Genomic DNA, 27334 nt, shown 5'->3' with positions numbered 1-27334 from the left:
CCCCCCCCCCCGCCCACACACCACCCTCACCTTGGTGTACAGCACCTCCACGGGGTAGGTGCGGCCGGGGATGGTGAAGATGGGCGCGTCGAAGAAGTAGGAGGAGAACTTCTCGGCGTCCAGGGTGGCGGAGGTGACGATCAGCTTGAAGTCCGTGCGCCGCTTGCACACCTAGGTGTGTGTGTGTGTGTGTGTGTGTGTGTGTGTGTGTGTGTGTGTGTGTGTGTGTGTGTGTGTGTGTGTGTGTGTGTGTGTGTGTGGGTGGGTGGTGTGTGTGTGGTGGTGGTGTGGTGGTGTTGGTGGTGTTGGTGGTGGTGAGTGCTGGTGTTGGTGTTGGTGTTGGTGTTGGTGGTGTGCAGCGGAGGGCTCAGCGCTGGAGCAGGTGGTGGCCGTGGTGGGTGGTGGTGGTTGCGGGGGATGGGTGGGCGGCTCCAGGCACCAGGATACGCGCGAATGCCTCCCCCTCTCCCGCCCCCTCCATCGCCTCCCCCTCCCTCCCCCCCTCCCCTCCCCCCTCCCCTCCCCCACTCCCCTCCCCCTCCCTCCCCCTCCCCTCCCCCTCCCCTCCCCCCTGCCTCCCCATCCCTCTCCCCCCCCCACCTCCTTCATCAGGCCGAACAGCACGTCTGTGTGTATGGTGCGCTCGTGCGCCTCGTCCAGCACGATGACCGAGTACTGGCTCAGCGCCTCGTCCAGCAGGCACTCGCGCAGCAGCATGCCGTCGGTCATGTACTTGATGACGGTCTCGGGGCCGGTGCAGTCCTCAAAGCGGATGGCGTAGCCCACCTGATGGGGGGTGGTGGGGTCGGGGGGTTCGGGGGGGGGGGGTGGCGAGGAGGAGGGGTGGGGGTTAACGTTGGACCAATCCCGTAAGGAGGGGTGGGGGATGGAGGGAGGGTGGGGGTTGCGTGGGAACAAAGGGTGTCTGTACGCGTGTTGCGAGGTGGAAAAGCACCCAAAAACATCCCTCTCCCGAGGCAATGCTGCCCATCCTGGCACGACCCTCTGACCCCCCATCCCTCCCGACCTCTCCACCCCCCCCGCCCCCCTCCTCGTCTCACCTCCAGTTTTTTTTTTCAAAACAAGGGTTTGCAGATTATATTCGAGTAATAAGATTATTGCCCTGAGTCTCCAGCCATTACCCTGAAATTTTTTTTTCTGGGGGGCACAGCCCCCCAGACCCCCCACAAAACATGAACGACGTTGCTATACTTGCCCAGCTTGAAACTGACTTCCCCGCGCCTTGCCTGCCTTGCGTATACTTCTCCGCTCTGTCATGCCTCCATGCGTTCAGCTAGTCTACAGCAACACCCCGTACCCCGCACTTCATCATCACTGTATCCCGCACTTGTGTCACCACAACCTCTGTCAAACTACGCCCTCATCACGACATGTTGTACCGGCCCCGCACACCCGCCGCGTCCTCCCAGTGCTTGAGGGCCGCGACGTAGGGGTCAAGCACGCGACGTAGGGTTCCCCTACGACGCGGCCCTCAAGCACTGGGAGGACGCCGCCGCACTGGGAGGACGCCGCACGCCGCCCAACGTACCTAGAGGATGTAATTAGTGGTCCTGGCGGGCAGCAGCTCGCGATAAGCTGGCCTTCGGCCTCATGCAGCACGGGCACGCGGTGCCCTTCGGGCCCCCGCCCGGCCCCCGCCCCGCCCCCGCCCGGCCCCCAGCCGGCCTTACAGCCGGTAACGGCTTTGGCGCGCCTTCGGCGCGCTCATTACCGGCTCCGGACGCCCACCTCCGGATTTATTACCGGAAAGTATGGTATTACCCAAAAAAAAACACTGCTCACCTCCTCGCCCAGGCGGCACCCAAACTCCTCCGCCACACGCTTGGCCACACTCATGGCGGCCACACGGCGGGGCTGAGTGCAGCCTGTGGGGTGAGGGAGGGAGAGGGAGAAGAGGGAGGGAGAGAAGAGAAAGTGAGGCGTGCAGGGGCAAGACAGTTGTGTGGCGGGAGGGCACATGATTCTCAGGCGCTGCTGCAGGTGCCGCCCATGGCCCTCCCTCAGCCTGTCCGTTTGGTCTCCTCCCCTCCGCTGCCCCACCCGCTACCCTACCCCATTCTCTCAACCCCTTCCACGCATACATGCCCTACCCCCCCCCCCCACCACCACACCCCGCCCCCATCCCACCCCACCCCACCCTCCACTCCAAATCCCGGCCCCCCAGCCCCCAACTCCCCCAGCCCCCCCACCCCCCTGCTCACCGATCTTGCCGGTGGATGTGTATCCCGCCTCCGCCAGGTACTGCGTCATCTGTGTGGTCTTGCCGCTGCCGGTCTCGCCAATCACCACCAACACCTGGTTGTCGCGCACCGCCTCAATCAGCTGCTGCTTCAGCTTGAAGATGGGCAGGCTCTCGCGCTGCTCCTTGATGCTGCGAGCGTCCTGGGGGGGGCAGGTGAGGTGGGGGAGGCGGTGTGTGTGTGTGTTGTGTGAGCGTGGTTTGGGTGGGTGTGGGGGTGTGTGGTGATGGGGATAGTTGGGGGTGGAGAGCTTATGATAATGCGTGTGCGGGTTGATGAAAGATATGAAGCAAACACGTATGCACACACACACACACACACACACACGCGCACACACACACACACACACACATATACATATACACACACACTGCACCCCCTTCTGCCCTGCTCCCACCTGCATGCCGTAGCTAATGGCCTTGCCCATGGCCGCCTTCTTCCACTCGGGGATGTCCGACTGCGTCAGACCAATGCCGCGCAGCTCCTGAGCCAGGGCGCGCTCGCCTTTGGGGGGCAGGGCAGCGTGACGGGTGGCGGGTGTTGGGTGTGTGGTGCAGGTGCAGACGGACGCGGCGCGACAGTTCCATGCACAACATAGCTCCCAAGACGACCTCGACAGTAGTTGACTGCCGTCCCGAGAAGCAAACCCACGGCTCAGACCCGTGACCCAGACCCAAGCCCCCCCTCCAAAACCACGTCGCCCGCCCGCCCGCCCCCTTCCCGCCGCGCTCACTGGGGTCTGCCATGGGGTCCTCCCAGGGCCTGCTGAGGTCCTTGGGGATGGCCTCCAGGAGCGTGCGCTGCTGCTGCTCCTTGAGCTCGCGCCGCTCCTTGGCCAGGGCGGACTGCGTCATCGCGGCGCGCTGCAGCGAGCCGTCCGGGTTCTTCACGATCTTGACCGGGCTCATCTCAATGCCGCTGCGCGTGCCCACGCCCTGAAGCAGCGGCGGGCGGGGGGGGGGGGGGGGTACATGAATTAAGTTTACGAAGTGAAGTTGTAGCCAGGTACAGGGGGGGGTCCCATGGATGTATACCGTACATTCAGACGAGGTGTTCGGGGGCTACATTGATAAGTAGTGATTGGAGTGGTACAGGGGTTGTGTGCCCGAGCTCAAGAAAATAGGGGGAGGTGGAGGAGGTGGGCGTCAGAGGGAGGACAAACCATTCATCGGCACGTGTCGGCTTGCGTTGCACGCCCCTCCCCCCCCCCGTCCCCCGCAACGACCCCGCTTCCACATACCCGCCCACCCAACCCCACCCCCCCCCATCCCCCCTACGCCCCCACCCGCCTCCCACCCTAACCCTCCCACCCTAACCCTCCCACCCTAGCCCTCCCACCCCACCTTGAGGAACTGCGGCTCGGAGTCGTTGAGGTCAATCTCAAACTCCTCCGCCTCCGCCGGGTCCGTCGCGGACGCCAACACGCCCAGCCCCGACTGCTCGTCAAAGTGCGCGTACTCGCGCACGTCCAGCACACCTGTGGATTGTTTCGGGGGTGGGGGCGTGTGCGGAGGTGCGGCGTGAGGGGCAGATGGGGATGAGGTGGGGGCGTACAGCACGTGGCGTGGCGTGGCGGTGGACAGCACCACCAAGGGGGCGGCCTCTCACGCAGCTGGTCCAACTGTGCGGTCCTTGACACGCCCCCCCGCTCAAACACCCACCCGAGGAGATGAGCTGCTTGTTCTCCCACATCTCGTACTCGGTGAGCTTCTTGCCGCGCCGCCGCGGGTTGGGGTCGTCATCATCGGGGTTCACCTGGTGGTGTGTGTGTGTGTGTGTGTGTGTGTGTGTGTGTGTGTGTGTGTGTGTGTGTGTGTGTGTGTGTGTGTGTGTGTGTGTGTGTGTGTGTGTGTGTGTGTGTGTGTGTGTGTGTGTGTGTGTGTGTGTGTGTGTGTGTGTGTGTGTGTGTGTGTGTGTGTGGCGTGTGGCGTGTGCGTGGGCATAAGAGTATTGTGCGGTAGGCGGTAGGGGGGGTTACATTCATGAAAACTGAGAAAGTGAAGGCATAGCAAACGCTGTTGCCGATGTCCGCGAAGTCCAGCAGCCAGCTTGGGGTGGTGGTGGTGGTGTTCCTATCCTTCGTATCCGCCTGTTAGCCCATGTCAACCCATCACCTCATCCCACCCAACACATCACACCCCTCCACGACCACGTCCTTCTGTTCATATGATGTCCCCTCCACCCCTCCACCCCACACAAACACCCGCTCCCCCACCCTTGCCCTTTCCCTTCCCCCCAGCCCCCACAGCGTCTTTCATGACCGCTACCCCCCGCACCAACCCTCTGGTTCCAGGTCTTGATATGATTGGAATTTAAGTAACCCCCTCTTCCACCCGCCCAACACGCCCCCACCCAACACGCCCCCACCCCCCAAGCCCCCCCGCCCCCCGCGCCCACCTTGATGCCGCTCATGCCCTTGAGCCCCCCCGCCAGCTTGCCGTCTCCGTCCGCGCCCGGCAGCAGATGTGTGGGCAGCAGGTCCTTGCCGCTGGCCTGGTCCACGTCCCGCATGGAGAAGCTCAGACGCGCCTTGCCGTTGGCGCCCACACTGCCCATGCCGATCACCTGCGTAGGCGTGTGTGGGTGTGTGGGTGGGGGTGGGTGGATGTCGGTGCGGGGTGCATGTGTGCATTTGGGTGTGCATTCGTGCACATGGGTACTGTGGACAGCTGCCCGGTACATGGCCATAAGGCAGTTGGCCGTTGGACAGTCCAGCCTCCCTCCCCCTCCCCCCTCCTCTCCCTCCCCCCTCCCTCCTCCCCCTCCCCTTCCCCTCCCCCTGCGCCCATGCACCGCTCACCTTGACCCACACCTCGTCGCCGCGCTTCACCACGTCCGTGGGGCTCTGGATGGGCTTCTTGCAAATATTAGCAATGTGCACCAGCCCCTCCACCGGCCGCGACATGCCGCACAGCTCCACGAAGCAGCCGGTGCCCATGGTGCCCGTCACCTTGCCGCGGTACACGCCGCCCAGCTCCGGGCCGTCGGGCAGCGCCGGCCGCTTGGGAGGCGGCGGCGGGAGGGCGAAGCCGTCGCGGTCGCGGCCGCCGCCGCCGCCGGGGCCGTCGTCCGCGTAGTCGCTGCGGTGGCGGGAGGGTGAAGGGGGAGGGGTTACGTTTATGATTAGATAAGGAAGTGGTCGACTGTAGGCATGGGGGGGGGGTCCCCAGCATGGACAGTTAGAAGCCTGCTGGGTAGTTGGGGATTTCTGCACCAGTGACTCAATGACCCAAGGACACACCCACAAAACAGCCCCGTCCCCGTCAGGCGTCGCCTCACTCCCTGACTCCCTCCCTCTCTCCTCGAAGCGCACCCACTCCTCTGCCTGGTGCCCTGAAGCCGCAATGCCCGTCCCGTCCGTGCCCCTTGCCTCCCCTCCCGTTCCTCCTCGCCTCCCCCCCCCCGCCCCCACCTGCGGCGCTTGCGCTCCCGGCTGCGGCTGCGGCTGCGCTCCCGCCGGCCGCCGCCCTCGTCACGGCCACGGCCCCGCCCCTCACGGTCCCGGTCGCGGTCGCGGTCGTCACGGTACCGGTCGCTGCGCGAGTCGCCGCCGCCGCCGCGGCCGGAGGGCCCGGGTCCCGCCGCCGCCGCCGCGGACTCCTCCTCCTTGCGGCGCTTCTGGTCGGCTTCCTGTGGGGCGACGGGGTGGCGAGGTAGCGGGCCGTCAGCAGGGGAGAGGGAGAGCAGGCGCGGGTTTGGGTCGTGCCGCTCCCCCAACGCTCTAAGTACAGCCCACGCCCCGTGCCGCCTGCAAGCTCTCAACGATACGCCGTCAATACCTCCTTACCAGCCACCCAGCCACCCGCCCCACACAGCGCCCTCAATCCTCGTCCCATCCCGTCCGCCCCCCCCCCCCCCCCACACACACACATACAGTTCGGTTCGGTTTAGGGTGGTGTTTACAGCCCTCCCACCACACACACCGCCCCCCACATCGCCTCCCCCCCCACACCTCCAGCAGCTCCTGCGTGAGGCGCTTGGCCCGGTCGCGTGTGTCCTGAAGCTCCGCCGCCGGCAGCCGCGCGTTGGACCGGGCCAGGCCCACGCCGCCGCCGCCGCTGCCGCCCGCGCCGCCGCCGCCGCCCATCAGCGCCTGCAGGTCGTCGGCCAGTCAGCCAGTCATGCAGCTGCAGCTAGCCAGACAGTCATGCAGCTGCAGCTAGCCAGAGTGTTCGGCTTGTCGGCCAGGCCAGGGGTGTGCACACGTACTCCGGCCGCAGCAAGCCGCCGGCTACCCCACTCCCCGTGCCCGCTCCCTGGCTGCCAGCAAGTGCCCGCCCCAACAACGCCCCACAGCTACACAGCACCCCTCCTCCCACCTGCTTCCTCTCCGTGGCCCAAACCCGCCCCCGCCCCACTGCCCCCCCCTGCCTCCATCACTGCCACCAGCCGCCGCCCCGCCTCCGCCCACATGGTCCCCCTACCAACTCGCCCCCCCCCCGCCCCCGCCCCCGCTGCCCCCCATGTTTTGCTGGGAAACTGGGAACTCGGTGCATTCCGGGGATGGGACTATTGTCGCGTGCCACTCCGTTGTCAAGCATCGGCCACGCTCTCCTCCTCGCTCTATTGCATTGGGTTTGGTTTAGTTTGGGCTGGTATCTACAACCCCCACCCGCCTCCCCCCGCTGCCCCCCACCTGGATGATGTTCCAGAAGCGCTCAATGAGCACATCGTTCAGCGCCGCCCCCAGGCCCATCTCCTGCATGGCCTGTGAGGGTGGAGATAGTTGTGCGGTTTGTGTTTGTGTGATGGAGGGGACGCAGAAGGCAAACAGTAGAGGCATGTGGCTGTTGAACAACCTGGGTTGCAGGCATTTGGTTTCGGAATGTTGCTGCTGCCAACAGACAACGGCGGCCACCACCCGCCTCAGGAGGCGGCCGCTGCGCCGGCTAGAGTCCGCCGCAGCTCCGCATGTTTCCATCATCTTAGGACTGGTAATGCTTCAGGCTACGGGCACCCCCTCCCGACAAACGCACACCTTTTTGAACTTGTCCACATTGCCCGCATCCTTGGCTGTCTCCACAATGAACTCCGCCACAGTGGCATCACTGATCTGCAGATGGTTCTCAATCTCTGTAGAGCGACAGCAGGAAAGCAGCAGAAGGAGAGAGGGGGAAGAGGTGAGAAGGGTGCCCGAGACACGCCGGGTCGAGGGCTACGGAATGAGTCGTAGCCGAGAGGGAGGGACGGCACGGAGGGACGGCGAAGGCAGATATGGCCCGCCGCCCTCGCCCACCGCTGCCGGCTTTCCTGGTACTGAATCCGCTGGATTCTCCATAGCAAGGAAGCCGCTTCAAGAGAGCAGACGAGAACCGCCCACGATGAGCAGCCCCGCGCGTGCCTCACTGGCACCACCCCCACTCCGGCCGTCCCGCCCTTCACCGACACGGTGCCGGCTTTAGGGCGCCCCCGACTCCGCACCGGCTTCCAGACCTACCTTGCGCGACCTTATTGACGGTCTGCAAATACAGCAGCTTTTGCAGGCCGCTCGCCATTGCTCCTGGCCGAGTTCACGCGCCAGATGCAGTCGCCTGGCACCTGTACTGTACCCCGCCTGAGCCCGCCTCAGCACGCACTGCTATGAGCGGCTAAGGGGGAGCCGTGGCGGGGCAAACGACGCTCCAGCGTAAAACACTATTTTCTCGTTACCGAACGAGCGACAAAGTTGCGCGATAGGCTTCCGTAAAATACTACACTGATATTTGAAATTTGGCCTTGTGGACCTGCGCAAATGAAGCAGGAAACGAGAGAGTTCCGGTCGCAATGCGGCCAAATTGCAGCGCATGCTTGCGGAGCGAGTGAGTGCAAGACGGGGCCCCGAACATGCCTTCACCACTTTACACAGGCACCCTTCTTTCACCAGCATTACAGAGTCTCACCGGTTGCTGACCGCCGCAACCTCAAAGATGGCCCTGACCATGCGTTCCTCTAGCCTTGTTAAGGCCAGCCGCGGCCGCCTGACTGTGTGCGCGGCTACCCCCGTGCCCAAGCAGGTGCGCACATGCAAATTGGGCAAACAGCAAAGGGGCAAGTCTATCGGATGGGGCGGATTCGTGTTTCTAGAGACGTGTGGAGACTCGAGCCCCGTCCTTCGCCCGCCCGCAGTTCAAGGCCGTGAAGCCCGTTGGCGATCGCGTGCTTGTCAAGGTTGACAAGGAGGAGGCGAAGAGCGTTGGCGGTGTGCTGCTGCCGGCGTCCGTGCGCAACAAGCCCACGGCTGGCTCGATTATTGCTCTGGGCGATGCCAAGAGTGTCAAGGTAGGAGCTTGATCTGATAATTGGGTGAACTGGAAAGCCATACACGGCCACATTTTGGTCGCGGGTTGGTGTCGACGAAGGGGTCGCGCCGGTCAGCGGCGCAGCCTGTCCCTTGCCCAGGTCGGCGCGCCCAACCCCCCAACAGGGGTAGCAGCAATGTAGCAAGCACTTTCAATGGGGTCAACGGCCTCTCATGTGCCCGCGGCGATATGGGTGAACGCCAGTTGCTGCTCCGGGCTCAGCTGGGGTGGGGGGTGCGGGTGCGGTGCATGCTGCAGCACTCCACGGCTCACTCCTGCCTAGCCGGCTTTGTCAACATGCCGTGGCGCTGACACATGGCTGGGATTAAGCCAGCGGACTAGGGCTGCTTTGCGCGACGGGGCAGGGCTTGGGTTGCGTCCAGGATTCGAAGCCGGAGCTTCTAGAGCTTTCCAGCCCCCCCCCCCTCGCCGCACATTCACCACCACCCCTCGCGGCGGTTCCACCTACGCCTCCCCAGCTCCCGCCCTCAGCACACATGCTCCGCCACCAGCCACACCTCGCTGCAGCAACAATTCAGCCGCGTGACACGAGCGCATCACACGACACACTCCCCATCCCTGTCCCCCCAACTGTCACCCCATCTCTCCTCCTCACCTTTCACCTCCTCACCTCACCTCCCCACACCCTCACCTCTCACCACGCAGCTGTCCGACAAGGTGATCTACTCCAAGTTCGCCGGCACCGAGCTGGAGCTGGGCGGCGCCGAGCACGTGCTGCTCAAGGTGCGAGGGAGGGGGGCAAGTTGAGCGGAGGGGAGAGGGAGGGGAGGGAGGGGAGGGGGTTGGACATGGTTGGGGGTTGGAGGTGGAGGGAGGGGCAGGGATGGAAGGGGGGGGGACAGGGATGGAGGGAGGGAGGGATGGGGTGGCGGGTGGAGCGCTGTGGCGCACCTGCGGCCGAGCAAGGCTGGCAGGGATGCATGAGAGCGCGGCGCAGACAAGTGAAGCGCTGGTGGTCGTTGCCATGCCATGCTCGCTAGAACATGTCCCTCCGGTGGTGTTTGCACCCTCGGCCACTAAACACACACACATACATGCACACACGTACACGCACACACGTACACACGCGCTCACGCCGACTGCTCCACCCGCGCGCACGTCCTGCAGGAGGAGGACGTGATTGGTGTGCTGTCCGCCAGCGAGAAGATTGCGCAGCTCAAGCCCCTGTCCGACCGCATCCTCATCAAGGTGCGCGTGTGTGGTGTGGTGGTCGCGTGTGTGTGACAGAGAGACGGGGGAAGGCTGGAAGGCCGGGGCGAGGGCGGGCGGTCAGCACAGCGGAGCGACTCAGTGGGTGGTTCAACCAAGGGTTGAGGCGTGCGAGGGCAAGGCGTCATTTGTTGCCGTGTTGCTGTGTTGCTACTACGAGTCCGTAAGCGCCGCAAGCACCCGCAACGGCTGCGACCCAATCGCTGGCTGCGGGATACCTTGACATAGGTTGGCGCCAGAACGAAACCCAGCATTCAGTAGATTATCCCCGCGGCTGCCAATCACCTAACCGGCCCCCGGACATGAGCCTGGACGGACAGATAGACTGTGTGTTTCCGTAAACGATGAAACCTGCCTTGCTTACTAACATTTACGTGCCTCAAGCACCCGCGCTGGTCTAGTCTATTGCCAAGCCTGGGATATCCGAACACGGAGGGCGCCAGAGCGAAACCCACCATCCAGTAGATTATCCGTGCGGCCGCCAAACACCTAACCGGCCCCCGGACATGAGCCTGGACGGACAGATAGACTGTGTTTCCGTAAACGATGAAACCTGCCTTGCTTACTAACATTTACGTGCCTCAAGCACCCGCGCTGGTCTAGTCTATTGCCAAGCCTGGGATATCCGAACACGGAGGGCGCCAGAGCGAAACCCACCATCCAGTAGATTATCCGTGCGGCTGCCAAACACCTAACCGGCCCCCGGACATGAGCCTGGACGGACAGATAGACTGTGTTTCCGTAAACGATGAAACCTGCCTTGCTTACTAACATGTACGTGCCTCAAGCACCCGCGCTGGTCTAGTCTATTGCCAAGCCTGGGATATCCGAACACGGAGGGCGCCAGAGCGAAACCCACCATCCAGTAGATTATCCGTGCGGCTGCCAAACACCTAACCGGCCCCCGGACATGAGCCTGGACGGACAGATAGACTGTGTTTCCGTAAACGATGAAACCTGCCTTGCTTACTAACATTTACGTACCTCAAGCACCCGCGCTGGTCTAGTCTATTGCCAAGCCTGGGATATCCGAACAACCGGAGGGCGCCAGAGCGAAACCCACCATTCAGTAGATTATGCGGCTGCCAAACACCTAACCGGCCCCCAGACATGAGCCTGGACGGGCACGTGCATCGCCATGCATGCAAGAGCGGACAGTGGAGCCACGCAACCTTCCGTCCTTCCCTTTCTTTTGGTGCATCGCTGCTGTAGTGCTGGGCTCCCTGCTGCTCCCCCACACATAAATACACGATCTCTCTCCCTTTGTGCTTTCCTAACGCAAGCGCGCACACACGCACACTCTCTCTCTCTCAAACCGCAGGGCGCCAAGGCCGAGGACAAGACCTCGGGCGGTGTGCTGCTGGCGACTGAGTCGGCGGAGAAGCCCACCTTCGGCACCGTGAGTCCACGAGCCTGCGCCTGTGCCTGCACCTTTGCCTGTACTTGAAGCCTCCCCGGTAGCAGTGGCGGTGGCAGCTGACGGCGGGTTGGGGCGCTTAGGCACGAACGGACCCTCGCTCACTCTCGCTCTCTGTGTGTGTGCATCACACGCTCGCACACGCCCTCAGGTGGTGGCTGTGGGCGAGGGCCGCGAGGACGAGGAGACCAAGGCGCTGGTCAAGCCCAACGTGACCGTGGGCGCCACCGTCATGTACTCCAAGTACTCGGGGACAGAGTTCGAGGTGAGGCCTGGCAGCGGGGGGGGGGGGCAGCCTGGAAGGCAGCGGGGGGGGGGGGGGGGCAGCGGCGCCGTGGATGGGGGTCTCGCACGGTGGGGTTCTGGTGGCAGGGCCGGGGTTCAGGCGGCAGAAGGGGCGGAGGAAGTAAGCAGCGACACAGCTTGGAAGCAAGCTGCCTGGCCGGGGAGGCACGGCGGGCGCTCGTCACGTCTTGTGGTGTACGCAACTGTAGACGGCCGCTCACCACACGTGTGTTCCTGTGTGTTCCTATGTGTGTTTCCACAGGAGGACGGCGACAACTACATTGTGGTGCGCGAGAGCGACATCCTGGCCCAGCTCTCGTAAACAACCACACAGCAGGGAGCAGAGCGGTAGAGTGCGGGTGATAAGGAGGACAGGGCGCGGCGCAGTCTTTGAGCTGACCCGTGGCGAGTCGGCCGTAGGAACGTGCGGGTAGCTGTGACGGGAAGAGGAGGAGGATGAGCTGGTGGAGCTTGTGAGGCTGGTGAGTGGGTCACGGCGGGAGCCGTGCGCGGCGGCGCAGGCGCTACTGTGACAACAGGAGTCGACGGGGAGGAGGCTGGCTCAGGAGTGGGCCGGCCGTGCGAGCCTGTCGCAAGGAGGCGTTTGAGGGGGCGGGATAGGGCTCGGGAGACCATAGGGTTAGGCGACACTTGCAGTACGACAGTGACGGACGTTGTGGTGGGGGAGGTCGCGGGGAGCTGGCGGGTGCTGCGGGCGGCCTCCGGGGCCTGGGGCAGCGGGGCGTAGGCAGGCCGCGCCCCGAGTGCCCGCGCGGAGGTGTGGTGTGTGTGAAGTGGCGGGGCGTCTGTGTGGGCTTGAGGCTGTGGCGCACTGCGGGCGATTTTGCTGCCATCCAGTCGGCAGGTGCCCGGACGAAGGCTGAGCAGGCGGCCTTGCTTGGTGACCGCGCGGACATCTGTGTGTAACGGAACACGTGCGCAGAGCTTCTCAAGTCTTGTTTACAATGTACACTGGATACGTGTACACATGAATGGAACTGCCGCATTGCCGAGACGGCATACTCCTGGGAACCTATTTCGCTGGGGCGCCGTGCCATTTGTTCGCACATGATGCAGCGACACAGCTGCAGACCTTCGAGTCCTTGCCTAACTGCTTTAGCAATGAATCCACCAACATATAAACCATCCAAGGGTCAAGGGGTCCCCTGACCCGGCTTGCCCGCGTCACCCAGCGCCACAGCACACAGGCTGCCTGACGACGTAATACGAGACCCCTGACACGAGCCGAGCCATCACTGCCCTTAAAAGCATTGCAAACTGGAACATACCTATTCGCACTCTTCATGTCTTATCTTCATCACAGGCAGTTTAGTCTGACGACAGACTCTTCGACCTGACGTGCCGCATATCACTGTGACCGCTGTGTCACTCGACGCCAGCTGTTCCTCCTCATTTCCTCCCCAGCCGAACCTGCTGACTCCAAACCCGCCTGCTGCCTAGCTCGCTGTACTCCTCCCTAGTCCATACACCCCCACAAGCTAGGGCCCCCGCAGGCCCGCACACCCGCCGCACGGCCAACCTCGACAACAATTGGACACAACGCAGTACACACACATCCATGCACACATGTTACCAGTACTGTCCTTTTCTAACGACAAGGCCCTGGTGGCAGACCTGGGCGGCGGCGAGCGCCACAAGGCCCTGCTCCCGCCCCACAAGGGCGCAGCACATGCGCCGCCGATAGCCGCGCGACCTGCTCCCCCGCCATCGCCTCCTCGCCTCCTCCCTCGCCTCCTCCCTCGCCTCCTCCCTCGCCGCCCCCTCGCCTGCCCCCTCGCCTCCCCTCTATGGCCGAATGCCGCTGGCGTAGGCGTGGTCCCGGCGCGTGGGGCGGTGGTAGTTGGCGTCCTCGCCGCTATTGCAGCCGGCGGCGGCGGCGCCCAGCGTGCTGCAGCCCACGTGATACCAGTCCGGCGGCGGCACGGGCGGCTCCTGGTGGATAGCGTGCCTGGAGGCGGGGTGGGGCGGGTTGGGGGTGGGGGGCAGTGATTTGGCAGAGGAGGTGAGGGACAGGAGCAGGGAGCGGGTAGGTGAGCAGGTGGGTTGGGCATGGCGGATTCCTGGGGCTGCCCCCCCAGCCTCTGACCGCATTTGGACGCAAGCGGTACCGGTAGTTGCCCCTACGCTTGAATGCTACACACCCACCTGATGCCGAAGGACGGGCCCCGGTATTTGTCGCAGGCGTCGCAGCACCCGCCCTTCCCGCAGCAGGGGTTGTAGGCGGGGCCGGGCGAGTCCGTGTTCCGGCCGGGCGGGTACTTGCCCTGTGGCGATGATGCATAGTTGGCGGTGGTGAGGGGAGGGCAGGGGAGGGAGGGCGGAGCAAGGTGCGGTCAGCTGTGCGGTCCAACAGCGGCACGCGTCCCGCAGTGTCCCAAGCAGATTGCATTGGTTACAAGAGGGACCTGCTGACGCAGTTCACGAGCCAGTGACGTGGAGAACGAACAACCTTCCCTGGACCCCAGGGGCGTGCCGCCTGCAGCGCCGTCGGCCTACTCTAGCTCTAGCAGGCCGATGGCGCTGCAGGCCAAGCAGGCCAGCTGCTAGGCCAGCTGCCGGGGGCTTCCAGGCTGCTCCAGGCACAGGGCGCGCACCTTGAAGCTGAACCCGGGCGGCATGCGGGACTTGCGCCGGTCGGGCGACTCGGGCCGCTGCCGCGGCGGCGCGCTGGGCGGCCGGGGGCGGGGCGGCGGGCCCCACGTGCTGTGCCGCTGCCTGCCGAAGTTGAAGGTGTTGGTGTTGGGGCTGTAGGCTCCCACGCCGGGGCCCAGCCCGTTGTCTGTTATGGATGCGTTTGGGGTCGGGGGATGGCGTGTGAGCGGGGGACGGAGGAAAGGGATAGATGGGCAGTGGTGGCGTAAACGGTAGCGGGACGCGATGCAGGGGGATGGCGCACCAGGACGATCAACTGGAAGGACTGGTGCGTTATCCGCACCTTTGCCGTTGCGCTGCCCGAAGCTCCAGGCCGGCCCCTTGGGGTTTTGGCTTAGGTAGTCCGGCTGTGCGGGGGAAAGGATGCAGCCAGGGGCGCCATTGGTACAGGGCAGGGCAGGGCAGGGCAGGGCAGGCGACAGTGCGGCACACATGCCCAAACTGCTGCCCTGGGTCTTCACTACTGCCGTGGGCCTTCCCAACTGCCCTGGGCCTTCTTGATAGCACGGCGGTGCGCCCAGCTGGTACCACACTGTACTCACTCTAAGGTAGCGTTGCCCGGTGTATGGAGCTGAGGAGTTTTGCCAGGGCCGATTTTGCAGCCCAGGGGGGCCGCCAAAGCGAGTGCTGGCGGTGTTCCAGTCGGTGGCATCGGGGTAGGCGCCGGCGCCGGGTCCTGGACTGAGTTCATCGCCCTTGTGTTTCCCTCCGAACGACCAAGCTGGTGCGCAGGGCAGCACCACTGCTGCGCCGCAGTTCTTAAACCGCGTCATACTTGTCGATGAGCGACTTCGGGCTCGCGGAGAAGCGCTGTATTTCAAAAGCACCAACAGATTTCTGAGCTATCTACTGCATATATGTCTATCTTGGTGGCGCTTGAGCGTTCTCTTCCTGTCTCGCCGGTAAGCTTACTGACGGTAGGCCCCTGCAAGTCTGCCCATAAAGTGTAGCCCAATCTTCCTATATTAGTAGGTGTAGTGGGTCTGCAAAGTATGGCAAGGCTGAGTGAAGTAGACGTCATGCAGCGAATGGGCCTTAGAAGGATTCAATATGACCCCGCTATGGCCCTGAGCATAGTATGATATGATACCAAAGTGATGTAGCATAATATTGAAATAACTGCGACAAGCATATGCACATCCACACAGGAGGATGGGGGGAGTGCGGGCGCCCGCCGACGCCCTTGCCGTCGGGCGGGTTCACGCTTATGCGCATGTCAGACTGCATGTCTGAACTATGGGTCACCAGGCCGTCCTGGCAGCAGGGGAGGAGGCATCCTGCTTCGCATGAAAGTAGCGCGGTGCAGCGTGAAGGTCCCAACAGGATGTGTCCCGGACTCTGCTTGGCTACCCTTAGGGCGGCACGCCGGCACCCACGAAGCCGCGCTGGTACAAGGGGTGTCAGCTTTGTACAGCTGAAGAAAGAGGAGGTCTGACTGCCGGGAAGGACTGACTGCTTATCGATAGACGGACGATGGCCCATGCCTACACTGTGTTTTGCCGAGGCCAGGGCCAGGGCAGGGCAGGAAGGCTGCGCCCTCGAAGCTCGGCCCAAAGAGTTTAGAGCGGTAGAGTATTCTGTGCATACCATCCCGCCAGGGCGCACAGGGCCATGCTCAGGTGCTGTGAACTCCGCCGCATCGTTAAGCCAGGTTTATAGCGGCGGATCCCATGAACGCAGCTCTGTCCGCAGGCCGCCTCGCTCGGGCACTGGCCACTGGGCTTGGGGAGTTGGGGTAGCGCTGCTGCCTGGATGGCCGTGTGGGCACACGCACCGCCTCCCCATTTGGACGTCAGCACTTGTGACTTAAAATCACTTCATCACTCCGTCCTCCACGCATGCACATGTTGTGTGTGGTGACAAGGGTTACGCACATGAACGGCTACCCCCCCCCCCGTGTCACAGCAGCCACACATGGCATCTACCGGCCTTGGCTACACATGCCTCGTGTCCCAAGGGGTCTGTTATGGGTCTGGCACCGTGTGCACGCGCTGTGTAATGCACACGGCGTAAGCGGCGTAAGATGCCCTTCCTCTGCTCTCTGCTGCTGTCACTGCACACAGCTGCACACGTGCGCTATAGATTGCATCGGTTACAAGAGCGGCCTGCTGACGCAGTTCACGAGCCAGTGACGTGGAAAACGATCACCCTCCTCTGGACCCCAGGGGCGTCCTGCCTGCAACGCCGTCGGCCTACTGAAGCTCTAGTAGGCTTGCTCCCATACATAGGACGCTCCGCTCGTATCCTCCCGCCGTACCGAACAGGCATATATGCATGCGGGCCACCCGCGCATGCATGCGGGCCAACAGGTAGACGCGTGGACGCCCAGCAGCAACAGCCTAGCCACTCGCACTTGCCACAGGCCACCTGCACGAGCGGCATGGGCCCGTGGCCAGGCAGGGATATGCTGGTTGCGGCCCCGCGCCCCCTGCTTGCCTACCTCCCAGCCCGTGCTTGAGGCCGTGCCGTACAAGCTATAGCGCTGCCGGCTGCTCCCATCATGACCACATTATCATCACAGGCGCATGTCCTGGAAGGGCAGGGCCGCCCCCATCTCTCCGGGGGCGTCGCCGTAGATGTTGTTGTCGGGAGCCAGTCCCCTGCGAGCGCGGCACGGAACATGGCACGGCGCACGGAGCACGGCGTTGCTTGCTGTGCGATACACGGGCGCCGCTGGCCACGCAGTCCACCAGGCATGTCAGCAGCTTACCCACTGCGCAGTAGCTAGCTGTGCATATGTGCCACGGCGTTCTAGCACGCACGTGCGGTGGCAGTACGGCAGTATGACACTGCACACACGCTTTTACCCCCCCTTTTAACCAGCCCCCCCCCCCAACGCCCGCCGCTGCATGTCCCGGTAGTCCCCCAGGCCTGCTCCCTCCTCCCCATGAGATGGGCAGCGATAGTTCCTTGACAGCACGGCGGTGTCGATTCAGACCTACACGTTGGGCTTGGGCATCCATCCCCCCTCACCAGCACTTGACGCGGTTTCCAGGCTGCACCAGCGCACAGGCGCCATTGGGCATGGCGGCGATTGCGGCCACCGACGCGACGTCTGTTGACGGCCCCAGGTCCACATACGCCCGTGCGTCGCCCATGGCACCGGGCGACTTCTGCTGGTAGAAGCCCCCCGCATCTCCATAACCCAGCACGGCCAGACCCCTGCAGCGGCACAGCGACAAAGAGAGTGCGTGGTGCGGACTGAGTACGTGCACACACGCACACGCACACACGCACAAACGCACGCGCACACACACGCACACACACACAACCCACTGTCACACGCAGGGCGCGATGCTCACCAGCACTTGACGCGGCCGGCGGTCGTGAGTGCACACACGTGCTCCTGCCCGCCGGCCAGCTGCGTCACCGTCACGTTGGTGCCCAAGTCCACGAACGGGCTGTTGTCGCCGTCCACGTGGTCAAAGTACAGGCTGCCCCCAGCGGTGCCGGTCACACCGTACTCGCCGCGGCCCCAGCACTGCACTCGGCCGCCGGGCTGCACCAGCGCGCACGCGTACAACTCGCCCGCCACCAACTGCGTGACCTCGGTTACGTTTTTACCGAAGTTGAGGTACGGCAGGTTGTCACCCATGTCAGACGGTGCGTTGGCCGCGCGGTAGGGCTGCGGGGGGGGGAGAGGGTTCGAGGCGTTGTTTTAGGCGAGGGGCGGAAGGTGGGGGCGGACAGGCAGTTGGGATTGATTGGGCGCGGGCACGACTGGAGGTAGGGGGAAACTGGCGGTGGGTATCCCCCGACTCAACCGTAACATATACGTGTCAGGGGCAGGCCGGGACTGGATGGGATGTGTATGGGGGAGCGCGTTTGGGAATGTACGATAGTTAGCTGCTGATACCAAGGGGCCGCAGAAGTGCACCATCACAGCCCCCGCCCCGGCCTAATGAATCACTTCAGACTCACGATTGTAGGGTACCCGAGCGTGTCCCAGCTGCCTGCATTGCAGACGAGTGAACAGCTGTCAGGACAGGACGCCGTGCAGTCAACATTTCTGCTTGCTTGCAGGACTGTCTTGCGCGAGACCTCTTCTCGATACCCAAACCAAACTCCTTTGCCCGCGCATGCATCTTACCCCAGCACTTGACGCGCTTTGTGGTCTCCGTGATTGCACATATGTGCCCGTACCCAACCGCGACGGATGAAGCCGAGACGTTGGTCCCGAGGTTGATTGCGGGCATGTTGTCCCCGACCTCATCGGGAGAGTCCCCCTGGTTGCCTGGGCGCGGCAACATCCAGTCTGCGACCATGTGTGTGTGTGTGGGGGGGGGGGGGCGGGGGGGGGCAGAATGAGTCCAATAAATCAATCGGGATGACACGGAGTCAGCAGGCTAGGCAAGACTACTTTCCCAGCTACAAAACTGGAGAGTGAAGCGAGGGGCCTACAGGCTACATTAGCTGGCACACCAAGGGAAGCTGAAGGGAGAGGTGGCGGTGAGCGGGCGGCTGACTCACTGTTCACGTTGTTGCCCCAGCACTTGACGCGGCCCGCGGGCTGCACCACCGCGCACGTGACGTACTGCCCGACTGACACGTGCGACGCCGTCACGTTGGCGCCCAGGTTCACGTACGGCAGCGCGTCGCCCATGTCAGCCGGGACATAGCGCGTGACCTGCAATCAATCCACCAGCAGCACATACACAGCACGGCAAGCCGCCGCCGGGATGCGCTTGCACGTTAGTTCGTTCCGCATGCCCCCACGGTGCCGGCCCTCTGCACCTCGCTCCTTGTGTGCTTTGCATCAGCAGCAGCAGCGAGCACAGCACCAATTCAACCCAAGCGCTGAACCGGTAGCACTACAAGGCGATGACAGCTCACTGTAATTTGGGCGATACTGGAACGTGCGCAGGACCCCGTAGTAAGCAACATGTATACGCGCACACGCTGCGGCGCGTCCTTTTCCTTTTGCCTATCAAACACGCACTCACGCACGCACGCACGCACGCACGCACGCACGCACGCACGCACGCACGCACGCACGCACGCACGCACGCACGCACGCACGCACGCACACACTCACACATTCACGCACGCACCGTGTCTCCATAGCCCAGCCGGCCGTCACCTCCCGCGCCCCAGCATTTGAGCTTGCCGCTCTCGAACACTGCGCACGCGTGCTGCGCCATGGAGTGGCTCGCCACCATCTTCACCGGCCCCGTGTTGGTGCCCAAGTTGACGTAGCTGCCGTTGGCCGTCCTGCTGGTGCCGGCCATCACGTAGCCGCTGCCGATGCACCGCACGCGGCCCCCCGGCTGCACCAGGGCACACAGCGTGTTGTCACGCGCTCCGCTGAGTGCAGTGGCATAGGGCCCAACGGGTGGCGGCGTGGGGCTGGGCGGAGCTGGGCTGGGTGGGGCAGGGGTAGGCGGCGCAGGGCTAGGCGGGGCAGGGCTGGGCGGGGCAGGGCTGGGCGGCGTGGGGCTAGGAGGGCTGGGCGGCTCCGGACTGGGCGGCTCCGGGCTCGGAGGCGGGCTGGGAGCTGCACGCAGGTCACATGGGTGCAATTGTGCAAAGCAGGAAGCAGGAAGCAGGCAGCAGTAGGCAGCAGGCACCGCGGCCGTCAGAAAGCCACCAGCACGAGGTAGGGCCACATGCAGCACGCGGCATGCCAAGCCAAGACACATATATACACAGACATACACGTGACGTGACACGAACCCCACGTATACGTACGCCTGTGCCCGTCCGCCCGCCCACTGGCTACTCACGGGCGGGCAGCACCGCGCGGATGTAGGTGCCCTCGCGCGCCGTCCTGAACTTGGTGGTGTTGGTCACCAGCGCCCCGGAGTCGCCGTCCGTACGGAACTCGGCTGCGGTGGTGAAGGCCAGGCACTCGGGCGTCTCCAGGCAGACCTGCGCCAGGGCCTGCGCGTTCCGGAAGAGCAGGCTGGCGCCGGGGGCCGCCGCGTCGCCCTCATCTGCGTCCAGGAGCGGCAGCACAGACCCGGCGGCGTCGGAGCCAGCGGCGGGCAGGTCGCGGCCGGGGTAGAAGCAGAAGGATTCCGTGGCGTAGCGGAGCACTGCGCGGAGGGGGAGGGCGAGGGGTCATCGTGAAGACACTGAACGGTTTATGGGGCGCACGTGCTGAGGGTAAGGAATTAACCCAAGGTTGTGAAGGAGGACTGAGCTGGCTAGGATTGAAAGTCTAGGCAGGATGCCTCAATTGGCTGGGGCTCATCATGCATCGCTGGTACTGATAGCCTGTTATTAATTGCTGGTGATGGATGGCGCACCCTTGGGCCTCAGCACGTAGGCGCCCTGCAGCGGCTCCGTCATGTAGCTGATGGGCGGCGGGTGCAGCGCCTCCACGCCCTCAGACTTGAGCCTGTGTTGGATTGTTTGGGGGCGGCGGCGGCGGCGGCGGGGGCGGGGGACAGCAGAGACACATACGGCGTTAACCGACGGGCCTGTGCTGAGCCGGGCACAACGGACGCACACAGCACTAGCTACCGCTGACACCCGGACAAGTAAAACAAGTTCCCGGCAATCCGGCATGCAGGGGTGCGTGTGGCGCACCATCCGTCCGACGTGAAGGCCAGGCAGCCGGGGGTGGAGGTGCAGGCAGCGGCCAGGCCCAGCAGCTGGCTGCGGCTGACGGTGCGGCCGCGAGCGCAGCCGCCCTGTGCCGCCGGCAGCCCGCAGCTGATGTTGAAACCCACAATGTCTTGGCCCGGGTAGGGGCAAAAGCTGCTCAAAGCAAACTCGCCTGCGGGAAGGTTTACATGGGGCAGAGCATCATAACCAAGGCGTTTACTACGGTACGTAACATTGTAACAATGCGAAGCGGGCGGGTGGGGCCGTTGCGCATAGGTCTCACATCGGCTCCTGCACTCACCGACGGGCGCAGGAGGTTGAGGGGAGGGAGGAGGCGGGCTGGGAGGGCGGGGAGGGCGAGGGCTGGGCGGTGCCGGGCTGGGCGGCATGGGGGGAGCCGGGCTGGGCGGCGCAGGGCTCGGTGGCTTGGGGCTGGGCGGCACCGGGCTGGGAGGGCGCGGGCTGGGCTGGGAGGGCGGGGGCTAGGAGGGCGTGGGCTGGGCGGCTTCGGGCTGGGTGGCTCTGGACTAGGCGGCTCCGGGCTGGGCGGTTCTGGGCTTGGGGGCTCTGGGCTGGGGGGCTCCGGGCTGGGCGGCGCCGGACTCGGAGGCGCCGGGCTCGGCGGTACCGGCGGGCTGGGCGGCAGGGGGCTCGGCGGTGCTGCGGTTGCACGTGTGTGAGAGTGGGCGGGGTTTTACATTCATGATTAGTTAAGTGGTAGACGGTAGACCATCTTGCGGAACAGGGGGCAGGGGGCGAGCATGCTGGCAAGAGCAGCTCACCGTGGTAGCTCACCCAGAGCTGCGGCGGCACAGGCGCGCGCACAACACACTACACTACATCTCCCACAGCATATGCAGGAGGCTTGTCCCACGACGGCCCCGGACCGAGCGAGGCGCGGCCGGTGCGTGCGTGTCAGCCGCCGGCTGCAACTCCGTGTGTACGGCGATGATGCATCGCCACCACTACTCACGTGCGGGCAGTGTGGCCCGGATGTAGAGCCCCTGGCCTGGGTTGGGGAACACGGCCGTCAGCGGCTTGACGGCCGCCAGGTCGGCGGTGCGCTTGAGGTACTGCTGCGTGTTGAAGGCGAGGCAGCCGGGGGTGGCCAGGCACAGCGCGGCCAGGGCCTCGGCGTTGCCGCCGTCCGCTGCGGGGTCAGGGTTGGCGGTGCCGCGGGAGAGCGTGTTGCCGAAGATGTCCTGGCCCTGGTAGAAGCAGAACGCGTCCAGGGCACCGCCGGTGCCTGCGGAGCGCGGGTTTGAAATTGACGATTTGGCGTTGGGCGCGCGGGTGTGCAGTCAGCCAGGGGTGCCCCCTGCAGTAAACAGCATGTATGACCAGCTGGAGTGGGGAGTGAGGGGACCTTGAGGTCCGCGGGAGGGGCATGTCACTTTGTGGGGTGTCTGGTACCGAACCGGGGCCTCCGCACCGGGCACCACTACTCACTGGGCCGCTTGGTGTACAGTCCCTGCCAGGGGCCGCCCAGGTACTCCACCCGGCTGGTGAAGGAGGGCTGGCCCGTGGCCTTGAGCCTGCAGCAGCAGCAGGGGCACAGGCAGGCAGGCAGGCAGGCAGGCAGGCAGGCAGGCAGGCAGGCAGGCAGGCAGGCAGGCAGGCAGGCAGGCAGGCAGGCAGCCATGTGCGGTGCAATGTCGTCACAGTGTCAGGCGGCGGCAGAGTCATCAGTCCCTGGCTGGCCGCATGCAAAAGCTGGTGGTGCAGGTGGCGGCGTATGTACGTGGTGACAACACGGTAGCAAAGGGTGGCCGCGGCGCCACGCGAGGCAGGGCAGGAACGCGGAAGAGGGCAGGGCGCATCCAGCGCGGCGGAACGCGCGCCGAAGTTTGAGAGGTTGCATACGGCGACATTGTAACACGTGCGTGCCTTCTTAACCGTCCATCCACCCACCCCTGCCGCCCATCCACCCATCCACCCACCCACCCATCCACCCATGCACCCACCATCCGTCCGACGTGAATGCGTGGCAGCCGGGGTTGGCCTGGCAGGCCTCCGCCGCCGCCTGCAGCGTGGCTGACGTGGCGTTGGCGCCCAGCGGGCAGGCGCCGGGCTGCTCGGGCGCATAGCAGCCCAGGTCGAACCCCAGGAGGTCGGTGCCGGGGTAGCGGCAGAAGCCGGTCAGCGCGTGATAGCCTGCGGGCACGGGAAGGCGTACGGGCGTGGGGGCGTGCTAGCTGTCAGTCAGGTGGCGCGCGCCGTGGTCATCGGTTTTGCTTGTGGCGGAAGCGGCGCAAGATCTATGCTAGCACATGGCAAGCAGCCGTCGCAGTGCGCGCGAGCCTTGCAGCTATTCGCAGCCACGCAGAGCTCGCAGCACATGCTTGTGCCCCGCGCCCGGCGCCCGTTTATTTGCTGCGCGCTTCGGGCTGCCCGTGCGCATCGAACCATCGGGCATCTTGTTTGCATACGATAACCCACCAGAAGGGGTCGGTGGCATCGGCGGGCTAAGATTAGTCTCAACCGACTCATGATTCAGCAGCCTCCGGACCCTTCCTGGATTCGCCTCAGAGGCGCAAATTAAAGAAACGACTATGGTGACGAAGATAGCAAGGAGCGCGGCTTTTGGCGTGGTCCTACGCTGGGAAGACATCCGCGCCAAATTTGTTAACGTGACAAAACGGTCTCAGGAGCGTTTCTTCTTTGTTAATGGGAATGAAAAGAGTGCTTTCAAACTATTATGACGTTTGCCAACTGGCGACGATTCAAGACATTGGACTTTGCTGAGTGTGAGCAATGAGTGAGGCGGCGGGCGCCCGCCTGCAATTGTTCCCATGTGCGCCGCGCGTTACTGTAATGGGGGTAATGGCAAACCGATTGGATGTGATCCAGTGTAAGTTACATGCACTGAGGTATATAATTAAGCATAACACTGCCGCAGCCTGCTGAGGGCTGACGCCAGCTGACGCCTGCCCGTCACAGGCAGTCAGCAGCGGGGCGCGCGGGGGTACGGACGACCGTACCCAGACTGATGGGAGTGGTGCACTGCGTTGTGACGGGGTAGGTGGCGCAGCCGCGCAGGTCAAGGGCACAGGCAAGCGCATGTGACAACATGAGAGTAGACGAGGCACGTAAATGCTGTTGGTCGTTTGCAGCAAGTGGCACGGCCGCACTCACGGGGGCGTTGCATGGGCCACACGGCCGTCAGCAGGCCGTGCACACCGGTCCAGTGCAACCACAACCATCACCTGCCGCCCACCCAATCAAACCCTCCCAAATCCCATTGAAGGCACATACACACGCTTTCAGCCGTGGCTTCACGGCCTGCACCAGGAGGTGCACTGGACCAGGCCAGGTCCTGGTCAAAGGGCGCACCTACCCACCCTGCGCCCAGCAGTGACCCCGCACCTCCCGCCCGCACCACCACCACCCCCTTGCGTGCGCGGCATCCCAAGTGCACCACCACCCTCTGCACCGTCTCGCTGACCTTGACCCGGCCCTTGCAGGCCTGGCCACACAGCCTCCTGGGTCCCAGCACTGCAACAATCACCACACGCGGTTATTCGTTACTACGGTACACACACGCCCCCGGCCGCATGCTGCAGGGTCCAGTGCGCGCTCATGCCCCCCGGGGCCAGTCCGCGCCAATGCACGCCCTGGCTGGCCCATACCGGTAAGCACACAGCCGCGTCCGTCCACACGACCGCGCAACCGGCAGCAGCCCATGCAACCGCCCCACACTCCTTGCCCTTGATGGCGCCCCCACATTGGCGAACGGTCTCAAAACTGCCTCAACACGAAACCGCCGCCTATCTGCGATCAATAGGCTTTACCAAATACTTAATACGTGACACTCGCGGGCGTAGTGTATTTGGTGCCGAACCGAAGACAAGAGGTGGCCAGGGGTCATGGGTATGAAGCACGACCCGCGTGCGAAGGCACGCCGCGCCACCCACCATCCATCAGAATCAATACCCGCACGCCCCACCAGCACCGGCCCAGCCTCCAGCGCACTGCCGTCCACCGTGATCCTGCCGTGCCCCACCACAATCGCCGGTCACTCAAGCCGCGCAGCACAGGCACCTTGGCATATCCTTACCCAGCCTTACACACACGTCTGCATGCCCCACATGAAACACACTCGCACGCACACCCAGGAAATCGGCTATTGACCAGTGCGCCGCAGTCGCTGCACGCCACCCTCCACCTGCTGCGCACACCGTGTCGGAGCCCACGCCCGTGGCTGGCACGCGCCAATGGTGCCGCGCCATACCCCCGCAACGCGGCGCGGGGTGCCGTCCCTCATCACCAGACAGCTCCATTATTCTACCCATGTCTACCATGTACATCTACCTGTTCCTACAGCAACAGTGCGCGCATTATTATTTCCCTGGCCCCGCCGCGCCAGCCAGCTTGCTCGTCGCCAATTCTGCGAGCTTCGCGAGCTGCTTGTAGGCGCCGAGGCCGATGAGCGCCGCCACCAGCACCAGCAGCAGGTACATGAGTACGTTCTCGCCCGTTGTGTACATGGGCCCGCCCATAGCACTGCGGGTCCGGCAGGGGCAAATCAGGGGCAGGTGAGGAGGCGTATTTGAGCAATGGCGTGCGCAGACCCCACGTGTGCCACGGCAAGTTGGACCCACTCAACCATTGCGGGTCAAGGTCCAAGTGGCCTCCTTGTGTACAACCCCACGCGCGCCAGGATGCCCGGATCCCTGCATGCCGCGCCAGGCGTCCTGCGCGAGCGCAACTCACACATGCAGCCGGTATAGCAGAACTCCTGTTTGGCTTGCAAGTGTTGCGGGCTTCCTCCCCTGGCGGCTGCCATCGGCTACGTCTTGCCCGGTGCTGGTGGCGCCGGGGTCCGCGGCCCGAGTACCCACAGCCCCGTTACCCGACGACCGTGTGTCAGTGCTGGGGCCTGGCGCCTTGCGCTGCTTTGCGGACATAGCTGCGGGTTTAGAGGGACCCATGGGCTACAGCTGACCGAGCGGTGCTCTTGTGGCGCGAGCTGGGGCCTACAGAAGCCGGGCAGGTGCCACAAGCAGCTGTGCGCTGTCCCCCGTCGAGTGAGCGATGTAGTGGTCCGGCACGTGCTACTTTGTGATGTGCTCTCTACGTTGTGCTTTGAGTTCCCAAGTGGGTAAACAGGCTCTGTATTGGACCAGGATTTGCTTGAAAAGTTGCCTATAGAACAGCTGCCTGTGGCATTGAAATGATATATGTAAGGTTGCAGTATGCAATGTCGTGACAAATGAGCTGGTAACGAAATATGGGGCGACCGGCAATTTCAATTTCATCAATGTGATCATTCCGACCGACCGGGCGATCCCAAAGACTTTCTGTCCCCGCGTGTCATTCTAATACATCGCGCATTGACTACGTTGCGGCTCGTCCGGCCCTCATTTGTTTGAGAGAGGTAGAATCAATCACCATGCCGCAACACAGACAGGAGAAACAACAAAACATGAAGACCGAAGCCGTGTTCTTGCCTGCCTACGAAAGCGCTGGCTTAAATTGACTTTCAGACGGTGGCCAAGGGCGTGCGGTGCACTGCGACGCAGCAGGCACTGCTGGAGTGCTGGCCCTTGGGACGCTGCTGGGCGGGTCCTGGGCGGGTTCGCTAAACGAGGCCAGCTATAAGGAGCGCGTTATATATAACTCATACCCAAATTCTACCCACACACCCACCCGTCCTGCCTGCCGCAGTAACGCCCAAGCGCAATGCCCCTTAGCTTGATCCATCACACCCACCTGAATCCACCACACCAGTGCGCAGTTCTGTGGCAGTGTTTACATCAATAGTTCCCGGCGCCGCCGAGCTTCATCGCCACCAGCTTTGCCAGCTTGCAGAGCTGCTTGTAGGCGCCGAGGCCGATGAGCGCCAGCACCAGCACCAGCAGCAGGTACATGACCACGTTCTCGCCCGTCGTCCAGATCGGGCCGCCCATATGCCTGCGGAGGGACGGGGCCAGCAAGGGAAAGGTGAGGGGGCTGGGGCGTTGGCCGCTGGCGGAGTGGTTCTAAACAATAAACATATATACACGCAACAGGGACTCCCTGAAGCCACGTAAAGCGCGTGTCCTCATGCTATCCCCACACACCCGAATCCCTCCCTGTCTGCGGCCTGAACGCGCACAACTCACACGTGCAGTCGAAAGAGCTGAAGTTTCATCCAGCTTGCAACCGTCATGGGCTTCCTACTCGCGGCCACGTGGCGAGGAGCATGAGCTGGGGTTTGCCTGGCGCTTCTGGGGCCGGGGTCTGCGGGCCGAGTACCCGCAGCGGCTGCCGACCGTGTGTCAGCGCTAAACCCCAATTCCGCCTTACGCTGCCTCGCGGCCGTGGATGCTGGCTTAGAGGGAGCCATGGTTTACTGCTGACTGGACTGTGACCCTCGGCCTTGTCGCGTGCGCTGGTCTGCCGGGGCCGCGAAGGAAGAACGACTCGGTGCGCAGTCTCCCGCAGAGAGACCAGGTGGGTCTGGCAAGGCTTATATAATAATACGGCGCGTGACGTTGTGCCAATTCAGCTCCTGAGCAGGTGCGTAACAGGGGTTGCGGCTGGGACCGCAATTCTCCAGAGGTTGACAACGCACAGCTCAGAGTCAGGGGGTGACCGGGAGACTGGGAGATCTATCTGAAGGACGTATACAGGTATTGGGGCAGAAGGAGCTCGCAACG

General features: G+C 63.9%; 6 protein-coding genes across 6 annotated transcripts in view; 1 reads left to right on the top strand and 5 right to left on the bottom strand.

Annotated features, from left to right (window-relative positions):
- CHLRE_08g358563v5 (uncharacterized protein) overlaps positions 1 to 7995 on the bottom strand; it is a 13932-nt gene extending 5937 nt beyond the window's left edge. Inside the window, exons 1-15 of the mRNA XM_043064746.1 lie at positions 7699 to 7995; positions 7240 to 7334; positions 6898 to 6969; positions 6214 to 6354; positions 5674 to 5891; positions 5062 to 5341; positions 4659 to 4826; positions 3923 to 4016; positions 3605 to 3738; positions 2995 to 3196; positions 2659 to 2765; positions 2223 to 2403; positions 1804 to 1886; positions 601 to 786; positions 31 to 171 (exon numbers count right to left, since the gene is read on the bottom strand). Of these exons, the coding sequence (XP_042921747.1) occupies positions 31 to 171; positions 601 to 786; positions 1804 to 1886; positions 2223 to 2403; positions 2659 to 2765; positions 2995 to 3196; positions 3605 to 3738; positions 3923 to 4016; positions 4659 to 4826; positions 5062 to 5341; positions 5674 to 5891; positions 6214 to 6354; positions 6898 to 6969; positions 7240 to 7334; positions 7699 to 7756 (2160 nt within the window). The 5' untranslated portion in view covers positions 7757 to 7995. The remainder of the gene's footprint in view (positions 1 to 30; positions 172 to 600; positions 787 to 1803; positions 1887 to 2222; positions 2404 to 2658; positions 2766 to 2994; positions 3197 to 3604; positions 3739 to 3922; positions 4017 to 4658; positions 4827 to 5061; positions 5342 to 5673; positions 5892 to 6213; positions 6355 to 6897; positions 6970 to 7239; positions 7335 to 7698) is intronic.
- Positions 7996 to 8105: 110 nt separating this feature from the next.
- Positions 8106 to 12410, top strand: CHLRE_08g358562v5 (uncharacterized protein). The gene is made up of 7 exons (XM_043064745.1): positions 8106 to 8254; positions 8367 to 8519; positions 9206 to 9283; positions 9668 to 9748; positions 11091 to 11168; positions 11338 to 11451; positions 11734 to 12410. Exons 1-7 carry the CDS (start codon positions 8168 to 8170, stop codon positions 11791 to 11793), a joined length of 651 nt encoding a protein of 216 aa, XP_042921746.1. The 5' UTR covers positions 8106 to 8167; the 3' UTR covers positions 11794 to 12410.
- Positions 12411 to 12419: 9 nt separating this feature from the next.
- Positions 12420 to 15235, bottom strand: CHLRE_08g358561v5 (uncharacterized protein). Its single transcript, XM_043064744.1, has 5 exons — positions 14687 to 15235; positions 14428 to 14491; positions 14087 to 14271; positions 13638 to 13756; positions 12420 to 13440 (listed from the first exon to the last, which is right to left on the bottom strand). Exons 1-5 carry the CDS (start codon positions 14915 to 14917, stop codon positions 13278 to 13280), a joined length of 762 nt encoding a protein of 253 aa, XP_042921745.1. The 5' UTR covers positions 14918 to 15235; the 3' UTR covers positions 12420 to 13277.
- Positions 15236 to 16224: 989 nt separating this feature from the next.
- CHLRE_08g358560v5 (uncharacterized protein) lies at positions 16225 to 23535 on the bottom strand. Its single transcript, XM_043064743.1, has 15 exons — positions 23133 to 23535; positions 22658 to 22847; positions 22143 to 22228; positions 21667 to 21939; positions 21177 to 21353; positions 20676 to 20865; positions 20393 to 20484; positions 19868 to 20179; positions 19196 to 19638; positions 18615 to 18771; positions 18235 to 18399; positions 18066 to 18097; positions 17447 to 17769; positions 17118 to 17306; positions 16225 to 16744 (listed from the first exon to the last, which is right to left on the bottom strand). Exons 1-15 carry the CDS (start codon positions 23149 to 23151, stop codon positions 16660 to 16662), a joined length of 2733 nt encoding a protein of 910 aa, XP_042921744.1. The 5' UTR covers positions 23152 to 23535; the 3' UTR covers positions 16225 to 16659.
- Positions 23536 to 23753: 218 nt separating this feature from the next.
- On the bottom strand, positions 23754 to 26265 carry CHLRE_08g358559v5 (uncharacterized protein). Its single transcript, XM_043064742.1, has 2 exons — positions 25407 to 26265; positions 23754 to 25196 (listed from the first exon to the last, which is right to left on the bottom strand). Exons 1-2 carry the CDS (start codon positions 25598 to 25600, stop codon positions 25034 to 25036), a joined length of 357 nt encoding a protein of 118 aa, XP_042921743.1. The 5' UTR covers positions 25601 to 26265; the 3' UTR covers positions 23754 to 25033.
- A 48-nt stretch (positions 26266 to 26313) lies between these two features.
- On the bottom strand, positions 26314 to 27285 carry CHLRE_08g358558v5 (uncharacterized protein). Its single transcript, XM_043064741.1, has 2 exons — positions 26798 to 27285; positions 26314 to 26606 (listed from the first exon to the last, which is right to left on the bottom strand). The coding sequence occupies exons 1-2, from the start codon at positions 26824 to 26826 to the stop codon at positions 26450 to 26452; spliced, it is 186 nt and encodes a 61-aa protein (XP_042921742.1). The 5' UTR covers positions 26827 to 27285; the 3' UTR covers positions 26314 to 26449.
- Between the last annotated feature and the right edge of the window lie 49 nt (positions 27286 to 27334).

This window comes from Chlamydomonas reinhardtii, chromosome 8 (assembly GCF_000002595.2).
Source record: "Chlamydomonas reinhardtii strain CC-503 cw92 mt+ chromosome 8, whole genome shotgun sequence".
Classification (NCBI taxonomy): domain Eukaryota; kingdom Viridiplantae; phylum Chlorophyta; class Chlorophyceae; order Chlamydomonadales; family Chlamydomonadaceae; genus Chlamydomonas; species Chlamydomonas reinhardtii.
The sequence above is the reverse complement of the archived record's forward strand: the minus strand, read 5'-3'. Positions and strand labels throughout refer to the sequence as shown.

Coding starts and splice junctions, on each gene's coding strand:
- CHLRE_08g358561v5 (XM_043064744.1), bottom strand. CDS start 14,917: ATGACGCGGTTTAAGAACTGCGGCGCAGCAGTGGTGCTGCCCTGCGCA. Junction 14,272..14,427: donor CGGGCAGCGCAACGGCAAAG/GTGCGGATAACG, acceptor CATCCATAACAG/ACAACGGGCTGGGCCCCGGC. Junction 13,441..13,637: donor GGCCCGTCCTTCGGCATCAG/GTGGGTGTGTAG, acceptor CCCCGCCTCCAG/GCACGCTATCCACCAGGAGC.
- CHLRE_08g358558v5 (XM_043064741.1), bottom strand. CDS start 26,826: ATGAAACTTCAGCTCTTTCGACTGCACGT. Junction 26,607..26,797: donor CAGCTCTTTCGACTGCACGT/GTGAGTTGTGCG, acceptor GTCCCTCCGCAG/GCATATGGGCGGCCCGATCT.
- CHLRE_08g358559v5 (XM_043064742.1), bottom strand. CDS start 25,600: ATGTCCGCAAAGCAGCGCAAGGCGCCAGGCCCCAGCACTGACACACGG. Junction 25,197..25,406: donor CTGCTATACCGGCTGCATGT/GTGAGTTGCGCT, acceptor CCGGACCCGCAG/TGCTATGGGCGGGCCCATGT.
- CHLRE_08g358562v5 (XM_043064745.1), top strand. CDS start 8,168: ATGGCCCTGACCATGCGTTCCTCTAGCCTTGTTAAGGCCAGCCGCGGC. Junction 8,255..8,366: donor CTACCCCCGTGCCCAAGCAG/GTGCGCACATGC, acceptor GCCCGCCCGCAG/TTCAAGGCCGTGAAGCCCGT. Junction 9,749..11,090: donor CCGACCGCATCCTCATCAAG/GTGCGCGTGTGT, acceptor CTCAAACCGCAG/GGCGCCAAGGCCGAGGACAA.
- CHLRE_08g358560v5 (XM_043064743.1), bottom strand. Junction 20,866..21,176: donor GCCCAGCCCACGCCCTCCTA/GCCCCCGCCCTC, acceptor ACCTTCCCGCAG/GCGAGTTTGCTTTGAGCAGC. Junction 18,772..19,195: donor GGCTGGGCTATGGAGACACG/GTGCGTGCGTGA, acceptor GATTGATTGCAG/GTCACGCGCTATGTCCCGGC.